This window comes from Ylistrum balloti, unplaced genomic scaffold (assembly GCF_031769215.1).
Source record: "Ylistrum balloti isolate Yb309-2 unplaced genomic scaffold, AGI_CSIRO_Ybal_v1 Utg369870, whole genome shotgun sequence".
Taxonomy (NCBI): Eukaryota; Metazoa; Mollusca; class Bivalvia; order Pectinida; family Pectinidae; genus Ylistrum; species Ylistrum balloti.
Genome location: NW_026782013.1, coordinates 334,820 through 346,170, shown reverse-complemented (window position 1 = coordinate 346,170; position 11,351 = coordinate 334,820). Strand labels below are relative to the sequence as shown.

Below are 11,351 nucleotides of genomic sequence, written 5' to 3'. Positions count from 1 at the left end.
TCTGTTGTATAGTTTTTTTGTTGTCTGGGTTTTTTCAGTGCATATTTAAAGATATGTATGTATTTGGTCTTTCAGTGTTACATGTTTACATTTAGCACCTCTACATCTGAATCTGTAGTCTTTTGTAAATATTAGAGATTTTTTAGTAATACAATCATACAATGATAAAACATGAAATAAAACGATGGAAGTTTGGAGGGGAACAATGCAAGATTGTATGTATGAGTGAAATAGGATTTTGATAGCGAGAGATCTTTCCCTGCAATGTGAATGGTTTGTCTGAGAGAATAAAGAGTCTATTGAGCTTTATTTTTGTATGTTGTGGTTTTCAGTGAGAAAGACATATTAGGAAATAAAAGAGAAAGAATTGCCATAAACTTTAGGTGAAAAGTTGTCACATTATTATTAAAGGAAAGCACACAGCCTTGCAAACTATAGTTTCTCACATATGAATCTTGATATGCATGCAATTCCATTGTTAATCTAAAGTGTGCATATTACTCCAATACAAACTTTATTTGTTAGCGTTTTACATATGGAAGATTATTTCTTATTACAATTAGATTCAGCAATGCATTTCAACAGATAGAGGTACCCAAAATGGAACACCTCTTATATCCTATAGAAGTAACCAATATTATCTTGAATATTTTTCTTCCTTTTATAAAGTTTACTTACTTTTTCATTAAACCCAGTCACTTATCTATCAAAAATGTTTTATAATCTCATCTTTCAGATTTTAAATAGAGATGATAGGCAACATAGAAGACATGTTAATAAAACATGCCATAAAGAAGACATGTTGATAAAACATGCCATAAAGAAGACACGTTGATAAAACATGCCATAAAGAAGACACGTTGATAAAACATGCCATAAAGAAGACACGTTGATAAAACATGCCATAAAGAAGACACGTTGATAAAACATGCCATAAAGAAGATATATTGATAAAACATGCCATAAAGAAGATATATTGATAAAACATGCCATAAAGAAGATATATTGATAAAACATGCCATAAAGAAGATATATTGATAAAACATGCCATAAAGAAGATATATCGATAAAACATGCCATAAAGAAGATATATTGATAAAACATGCCATAAAGAAGATATATTGATAAAACATGCCATAAAGAAGATATATTGATAAAACATGCCATAAAGAAGATATGTTGATAAAACATGCCATAGTAATATAAAAACACCTTATTTCTTGTTTAGAACAGATCTAGTTATTATTCACTTGTATTACAAAATGAAAACACTGTCAAACGTTTTGGGATGTGTTCCATTTTGGGTAGCTTTCCATTTTAGGTATTGTCATGTTAGCCTGCTTATTCTTACACTGATAATGAAATAACCAGTTCTTACTATTAATGAACTCAACAAAGATGATGCATATTGTCTATATGCTATCATGTTACTTATATCTGCGTTGCTTACAATAACTGACTAACATTTTGTTGGTACACTCTAATGTTACTTATATCAACATTACCAACAACTACTATCTAACATCCTGTTAGTACACAATCATGTAACTAACAATTACTACCTATCATCCTGTTAGTACACAATCATGTAGCTAACAATTACTACCTAACATCCTATTAGTACACAATCATGTTGCAAACAATTACTACCTAACATCCTGTTAGTACACAATCATGTTGCTAACAATTACTACCTAACATCCTGTTAGTACACAATCATGTTACTAACAATAAACACCTAACATCCTATTAGTACACAGTCATGTTACTAACAATAAACACCTAACATCCTGTTAGTACACAGTCATGTTACTAACAATAAACACCTAACATCCTGTTAGTACACAGTCATGTAACTAACAATTACTACCTAACATCCTGTTAGTACACAATCATGTAACTAACAATTACGACCTAACTTCCTGTTAGTACACAATCATGTAACTAACAATTTCTACCTAACTTCCTGTTAGTACACAATCATGTAACTAACAATTACTACCTAACTTCCTGTTAGTACACAATCATGTAACTAACAATTACTACCTAACATCCTGTTAGTACACAATCATGTTGCTAACAATTACTACCTAACTTCCTGTTAGTACACAATCATGTAACTAACATAACTACCTAACATCCTGTTAGTACATAATCATGTTACTTATATCTAGGTTACTAACAATTACTACCTAACATCCTGTTAGTACATAATCATGTTACTTATATCTAGGTTACTAACAATTACTACCTAACATCCTGTTAGTACATAATCATGTTACTTATATCTAGGTTACTAACAATTACTACCTAACATCCTGTTAGTACACAATCATGTAACTAACAATTACTACCTAACTTCCTGTTAGTACACAATCATGTAACTAACAATTACTACCTAACTTCCTGTTAGTACACAATCATGTAACTAACAATTACTACCTAACATCCTGTCAGTACACAATCATGTTACTTATATCTAGATTACTAACAATTACAACCTAACTTCCTGTTAGTACACAGTCATGTTACTAACAATAACTACCTAACATCCTGTTAGTACATAATCATGTTACTTATATCTAGGTTACTAACAATTACTACCTAACATCCTGTTAGTACACAATCATGTTACTAACAATTACTACCTAACATCCTGTTAGTACATAATCATGTTACTTATATCTAGGTTACTAACAATAACTACCTAACATCCTGTTAGTACATAATCATGTTACTTATATCTAGGTTACTAACAATTACTACCTAATATCCTGTTAGTTCATAATCATGTTACTTATATCTAGGTTACTAACAATTACTACCTAACATCCTGTTAGTACACAATCATGTTACTAACAATAAACACCTAGCATCCTGTTAGTACACAATCATGTAACTAACAATTACTACCTAACTTCCTGTTAGTACACAATCATGTTGCTAACAATTACTACCTAACATCCTGTTAGTACACAATCATGTTACTTATATCTAGGTTACTAACAATTACTACCTAACTTCCTGTTAGTACACAATCATGTAACTAACAATTACTACCTAACATCCTGTTAGTACACAATCATGTTACTTACATCTAGGTTACTAACAATTACTACCTAACATCCTGTGAGTACACAATCATGTTACTAACAATTACTACCTAACATCCTGTTAGTAAACAATCATGTTACTTATATCTAGGTTACTAACAATAACTACCTAATATCCTGTTAGTACACAATCATGTTACTTATATATTAGGTTACTAACAATAACTACCTAACATCCTGTTAGTACATAATCATGTTACTTATATTTAGGTTACTAACAATAACTACCTAACATCCTGTTAGTACATAATCATGTTACTTATATCTAGGTTACTAACAATAACTACCTAACTTCCTGATAGTACACAGTCATGTTGCTAACAATTACTACCTAACATCCTGTTAGTACATAATCATGTTACTAACAATAAACACCTAACATCCTGTTAGTACACAATCATGTTACTAACAATAAACACCTAACATCCTGTTAGTACACAATCATGTTACTAACAATAAACACTTAACATCCTGTTAGTACACAATCATGTTACCCTAACAATAAACACCTAACATCCTGTTAGTACATAATCATGTTACTTATATCTAGGTTACTAACAATTACTACCTAACATCCTGTTAGTACACAATCATGTCGCTAACAATTACTACCTAACATCCTGTTCGTACACTATCAGGTTACTTATATCTATGTTACTAACAATTACTACCTAACATCCTTTAGCACTTTCTTTGTCCGTGTTTTTGGAAAGAGCCACCTTGAGAATCTGCCAGAAATATGACTAGTTAGTTATGATGTCATTGACGATGTTATAATGGCATTGACGTATTTTCCCGTAATGTTTTTAAACAAAACATTTTAAATGTCACCTTTAGTTTGAGGTATAAATGAAAATTATCCGTTAAAGATGAGCAAAGTTGCTGCATTTTGTAATAGTATCATATATTTGGGATGCCCTGTATATGGTTATGAGCTATGTTGAGGCTTATTTCGTGAAAATACGCCCTTATCGAAGAGGAAATTTACGAAAATAGAAAAATTATCGTGTTTCCGGTTGACGACATCTTCGTCGAGTTTGGTGGTATGAACTTTCAACAGACTTTTGGCATACCTATTGGAACTCGAATCTGAATTTATCGAAGAGCTTACCAACACAGGTCACAAAAACCTTGACAAAGTCGTTTAATCGTATATACCCACCAGAATTGGAAATAAAGGTCTCGACAGACTCTTTATACTTCACCCGCTTATCTCATCTTTTCCTACAGCGAAACCAACATGAACAGTTTTCCGCCAAGCTTTATGATAAGCGTGATGATTTCGGTTGCCCCATTGTGATTTTTTTCATTTCATGTAAACAACAACCCAAGCATTCCCAACCCGTGTACATGTCGCAGTTGATTCGATATTCAGTAGCCTGTTCCCATTGTCACGATTTTCGTTCAAGAAGTCAACTGACAGACAAAATCATAGCACAGTTTCAAAAGATGCAGGTTGATGAGAAATATGGGGGAGTTTTACTGTCGTCAGAGTAATCGTTGAATACCTGGTTCTCAATTGAAAACGAGACTTTACTTTCTGGGATTTACCAAGATTCATATGTCAGGTGTCGTCAATGGAGACGCTTCTCATTTTACATGTTTTAACATCAAATAATACAGCGGTTTAGGTTATGTCTCTGTCAGCCTGAAAGTATATCACATTTGTAGGCGGATCATTACAATATTCTACTTTAGCACTAAAGATAAATTTCTTGCGATATAAAGCTAGAACTACCCTAAACACTTTTAAGAGTCTTTTGAACAGCAAGTACCGTTCAAGTTTTATCCTAGTTTTTATGTGGCACAACCGGACAACGAGTTGACTCAACAAAATGCGCCTCCATTCGCTGAGATAAACTAACAAGTGGTAACAGAGGTAACAGGTAGATCGATATTGAAAACGATCAAGACACGTTACTAAATACATAACTTATTTGAAGTTGTGATATTGTAAGTAATGTTAAGGGTATGATACGTTGATATGGGAGTGAAAAACTTGTCACCTGTGCACCCCACCTGTACCAGCTACGGATATTGACAGAGTAACCTTAGTCACTTGTTGACCTATGAACATCGGTAGACGAGGTGATGGGTTTATCATCGGGAGATAAGATACCACACCTTGTTCACCTTAACAGAAAGTATAAACGTCTCCACTTCTGCGAACTATGTAAACACGCCTCTCCTTTGCTTTGTTTTCAGCATAAACGATAAATATATAGTAATAATCGTAAATATTTCGATATGAATGTTAGATAACGCACACAATTCGGCGAGTAATCCCCATCCTTAACATATTCACTGATATAGGATGACAGTTCAAGGCCCTGGGCAAATTGAAATCTTGAGTATGTACAGATACAAACAATGATGAGCATACAAGCATTTCAAAGTCAATCTACGATTTGTCGTTATACAATCGGTGTTGCACTATTTAGCTAGTGACTAAAACTGTAGGAACATGCTGTCAGGGTAACACACTGGGCATTTTGCAATATATTAAAAAAAACTGTTGGGTCAGCTGGTTTCTAGTCCGTCTTGTGGTAGGCTTTTCTATCGAAGTGGAATGAATCGGAATGTGATTCTTTAAAGAACCAGTTCAAACAAATCCTCTCTCTCTGTGTGTGTCTCTCTCTCAATCTTGAGCATCAGTTTGATTTTTCAACATTGTCTAATGTCAAATGAACAGACTCGTGTCCTTTTTACTTTATCAAAATTGATTGATTGTATTTAGAAAGTAAACAACAGGTGATTTATTGATATGTATCCTATCTTTTCATGGAAGATTATGATAAATATCGGACATATCTTTAAACTTAAGATTAGCTCCGACAATTTTGAATTCATTCTGAAATATACATTAATAAGCTGATACGACAATACGCCGCAGTCGGAGTGAATGATTACAAGCACTTCGTGGTTTTATTGATTTTCATATTAATATTGCGTTTTATTTGTCTTTCCTTCCTTTAAATGAACATCACTATTGTAAATTTAAGTAATGAACGATAATAACAAGAACATGACAAGGCTTCGGACAAAGACATTTTATTACACGAATCAATATTTGAAATGGGAGGTATGATATGGTAGTGTGCTCTCCGCACGGGAGCTTCCCGATTTGATAACATTTTATAAGACAAAGACAGGTGTTGTTTTATGAAGACAATGGCAAACAAATTATAGTCAGTTTCATACTTATACATTCCACCTGAGTTAATATAGCTGTGTTTAATCCTGTGTTATCTGTTACCTGAGATACTATACTATACTTTTTTAAAATCAAAATCTTTTAGAGTCATAAATTAATATGATAAGCCTACATATAATCATATTACATTTCATGATACACATCACATGTAATTCTACATTTATTGAAATGAAATACAAAGAAGTATGTAACATTTCTTCGACACTACAATACACTTAACTTTACATAATTCTCTTGATACATATTGTGTAGTGGTGTTATATTAACATGAAGTAAGAATACAGGTATGTAAAACTTTAATTATTTGTTTAAGGTTCATAAATTTCCTATCATTTTATTTGATATTAGATGATATTGATATTCCGATATAGAATAAAAACACAGGTAAACATCTGAAACAGACTATACTCCTTCTAACACCATTCCTCTGTCCTTGCTATTACAAAAAGTGGATAAATCGGTATACAGTAATCCAAACTTACCATTTATCTTTCGTGGGTAATCGCTGGATGTGTCTAGTGTTTTCAAAGGTTTCAGTGAAGGATATCATTTGTGGTGTCATATTAAACAAAATGGCCAGAGTTGTCATATAATTGTGCAACATGTCAATTTTGATATGAGATAGTTTTTGCCGTCATTCACACAGCTCTTTATTTAGAATATTTACCGGAATATAAGTAACACTGGTATTGATTCACAATAATATTCACGTTAATACACCTGTAGACTTTCCGTTGTTGGATCTTCGTGAGAAACAATGCTAAAACAATTTAAAGAAAAACACTAAAACGGCCATGCACATGGTAATTTGTATTCTTTGGTCAGTGATTCTTAAAAGACAAAAGTAAAATAAAAAATAAATATAAACATATTTATATACAACGATGACATCAAATTGTATGTTCATTTTCCCCTGAAATAAGGCAAACTTGCCTGGTGCCTGTCTTCAGGTCTTGGAGTCCTGGTCAAGTCGGGAGGGGAGAGTCGGGACGATGTACTGTCTGTCGATCCTATAATTCTGCCACTGCTATCATCTGAAAAGCTACTGCTGAACATGTTGGTAAATAATCCATGTGTTGTTTTTGCGAGATCTCTAGTCGGTAACACGTATGGAGTATATCTGTAAGATCTGTTCTCAGGAGGTGACGCTCGAGATTTGGCTAATGACGTCAGTCGTTGTAAAACGTCACGGTAAGCAGACCCTCCGCTTACAGACGAGTCTGCGCGAAAACGTGTTTGAAGGTAGGAAATTATACGCATGCATCGTTCATCGCTTGCCTGAAGACCTTCCACGTCTGTCATATAGCGAACGATTTCCCGAACACAATCGTCGTACCCAGCTTGGTAATGGTGAACAAAATCAGCCCAAACGTCAGAGCTGTACCATTCACCTGTAACACAAAACTTTTCCTTTAAGTTTATGGAAGGTTACTGACAAAGATACTAGCAACATAAGAGTTGTAAGCATTGTATGAAAACTAACAAATTCTACAGATAATCCTCCTGTGACATAAACGGACAGGTGTGTGACATTTTTACATCTTTTTAATTAGTGTTTACGTGGAGATGACAGTGTGTGGAGCAAACATTACGACACTCCACAGCGTCAGTGCAACAAAGGCACGTATACCGCACCAGCCTCCATGCGCACCACGCCAGCCGTGACGAGTATTCTGCGAGCCTGTGTGTGACGTATAATTAGTGGCGCGTAGCTGTCATACGACGCCTTTGTTGTATGCATGGCTCGATTTGAGGGGATGTCCGTAGTTCTTTGTACACGCCTATCACGGGATCTATGATGAATCCCGTTTTAATAGACCCTTAGGTGAGACACGGTCTCATGTCCCAAAACAAGGGATCAATCCGCCATTTCTTTGTGTCACTTTGCATTTCAAGACAACAGACGTAGATGCGGGTGTTTAAAACTAATTTACTCACGTGTTCGTAACATTGCGACGTTACAATGCGCAATTCTTGCGATATGTTACCTTACTGGTAGTTATTATCTGATAAGTCGCACGTGTATGTCACGTGCCAAGCGTGCTGTCCACGCACACAGCACGCGAAAATCTAATGCTTCTTTCTTAGGTCACGTGCGGAATGAAATAACAAGCAACTGTCGCACTAGGCATGGTCAATTCACGATTTAGATGTCGAGAAATAGTAATTGTTTTGTCTGCTGAGTGGGTACCTCGGGTCATTCATGCATGAACTGTCGCAGTGTACTTTTACGTAAATTTTGAAGTCCATAGAAATAAGAACGATAAGGTTATTCTGCAAACTATTCAACAAAGTTCTACCAAAACAACACGGAATATTATTCCAAAGACACACAAGTGAATAGCACCTTAGAACCAGGTACAGCAGAGACAAATAATGAATTGAAATAATGATTATTATAAAAAAAATCCCTTTATAATATGACACGGCAATGGCAGTCAGAGGGTATTATGGGTACCGTTTTATTATATATGTCATTGGATCAATTTAATTTCATTTGTATGACAAGCCATGATGAAATTCACTCAGGAGCTATGTCGAGTATAGAGCATTTGTATAAGCCGGTGATTAAATGAAATGTCGGTATAAACACATCCCTGACAACAGATGTACGGATACTGTGTGTTGACGTCATTACATGTCTCGTTTTCTAGTTTAGACGTACTTTGTCTTGCTTAATCGTCTACTTTTACTTTATACTATCTATATATTTTGTGGACTATACCCTTTAGATATACGTTAGATAATATCATTCATAGTGACACACTGTATCATTTTATGTAACCTGATAACACATTATTAAGTGTCCCTTAAGTAAGAGAAAAATGGGAAGCCACATGACATCGTTTTGTAAACTACCTACCATGATCGAATCGAGTACCTATCTCTGTTGTCTGGACCGCTCGCAAGTACTCCACAGTCATCTCTAGAATCTCGGCCTTTTCTAGTTTGCCAGCGCTCTAGAAACAAACAATTTCTGATCAAGTGCTTATATTAAGTAAAGTGTGTTTGCACAAGTTTGTGTCTAAATATCACCCTTTCGTAGCGATTGCTAAATGTTATATTAACAAATATCGACTGAGACTCAGCATATATATTAATGAAACAGCTTTAGACACTTGCTTTCATTGAAAATAAATTACTGTTTGTGTGTGGCCTGTGTATGTAGTTGGTACGGTAACTATACTTACGTGGACCGTGAGTACACAGGAACGTGTTTGGTTGAATGATTTTGTTTGACAGGTATTATGATAAATAATCTTTGATGCAAACATTGTTATCAGTGTGATGTTGCTTCATTTTGATGCATTTGTGCTGCAAAAATATAACACCTTACCTTTATTTGTATGATGGTGTGAATGACTACCTGTATGAAGGTGTGATATTGACTACCTGTATGATGTGATATTGACTACCTGTATGATGGTGTGATATTGACTACCTGTATGATGGTGTGATATTGACTACCTGTATGATGATGTGATATTGACTTCCTGTATGGTGTGATATTGACTACCTGTATGATGTGATATTGACTACCTGTATGATGGTGTGATATTGACTACCTGTATGATGGTGTGATATTGACTACCTGTATGATGGTGTGATATTGACTACCTGTATGATGATGTGATATTGACTTCCTGTATGGTGTGATATTGACTACCTGTATGATGTGATATTGACTACCTGTATGATGGTGTGATATTGACTACCTGTATGATGGTGTGATATTGACTACCTGTATGATGGTGTGATATTGACTACCTGTATGATGATGTGATATTGACTACCTGTATGATGATGTGATATTGACTTCCTGTATGGTGTGATATTGACTACCTGTATGATGATGTGATATTGACTACCTGTATGATGGTGTGATATTGACTACATGTATGGTGTGATATTGACTACCTGTATGATGATGTGATATTGACTTCCTGTATGGTGTGATATTGACTATCTGTATGATGATGTGATATTGACTTCCTGTATGGTGTGATATTGACTATCTGTATGATGGTGTGATATTGACTACCTGTATGATGATGTGATATTGACTACCTGTATGATGATGTGATATTGACTACCTGTATGATGATGTGATATTGACTACCTGTATGATGGTGTGATATTGACTACCTGTATGATGGTGTGATATTGACTACCTGTATGATGGTGTGATATTGACTACCTGTATGATGGTGTGATATTGACTATCTGTATGATGATGTGATATTGACTACCTGTATGATGTGATATTGACTCTGTATGATGGTGTGATATTGACTACCTGTATGGTGTGATATTGACTACCTGTATGATGATGTGATATTGACTACCTGTATGATGATGTGATATTGATTACGTATATCAGTATGGTGGTGTGGCATTGTCTTTTTTTTGGACAGTGTAACGATAACTATCTCTTTAGTTTTGACTACCAGTTTAATAGTATAACAGTCTTACCTGTTTGGAGAAGGCCGCTGGTACGGTCTGGCTGAGTTCCGACAGACAGGCGTTGATCCTATCTCTCCTCCGTTTTTCTATCACCTTGTGAGAGGATTGTTCCTTAGATGAACAGAGTAAGATATATATGTACCTGATATTGATATACAGAGGAACGAACAGCCATATATATCTTATAAGATTTTATCCTTAGTTTTTATACTTACTGTATAAACATCCGTTAATAGTTTCGCTTTTAATTTAGCATTAACATTACTTTCCTTATTCAAAACAATGATGTAAGCAATGCAAAACTAAGATTGAGAATGACGCGTGTATGTTTCAGAGATCCTTCTCTTACATTAGGGATACCTTTCTTTATGTTTAGTATTTATGTTGTATCCCTAAAATGTGTTGTGGTGTTTAATTGTACCGTTGGTACTGTAGATTGTTTTTTTATGTTTGTTCATTCCGTTAATAGATTTATTCCGTCTCATCCGCATATGATTTACATAGAGCTTATTTACATCAAATTTGATACTTACTGCGACTTTTGGTTCCTTTGGGGCCAT

At 34.6% G+C, this 11,351-nt stretch overlaps 1 protein-coding gene across 1 annotated transcript; it reads right to left on the bottom strand.

Moving 5' to 3' along the window:
* Nucleotides 1-7,230: 7,230 nt before the first annotated feature.
* On the bottom strand, nucleotides 7,231-11,351 carry LOC132545963 (hairy and enhancer of split-related protein helt-like). Its single transcript, XM_060209645.1, has 4 exons — nucleotides 11,325-11,351; nucleotides 10,801-10,902; nucleotides 9,191-9,287; nucleotides 7,231-7,718 (listed from the first exon to the last, which is right to left on the bottom strand). The coding sequence occupies exons 1-4, from the start codon at nucleotides 11,349-11,351 to the stop codon at nucleotides 7,231-7,233; spliced, it is 714 nt and encodes a 237-aa protein (XP_060065628.1).

Bases quoted from the DNA above. Each gene is read 5' to 3' on its own strand.
- LOC132545963 (XM_060209645.1), bottom strand. From the start codon at position 11,351: ATGGCCCCAAAGGAACCAAAAGTCGCA. The intron at 9,288-10,800 runs GTAAGACTGTTA...GTTTGTTTCTAG, and splicing joins CAGCGGCCTTCTCCAAACAG to AGCGCTGGCAAACTAGAAAA. The intron at 7,719-9,190 runs GTAGGTAGTTTA...TTTGTGTTACAG, and splicing joins AGGTACTCGATTCGATCATG to GTGAATGGTACAGCTCTGAC.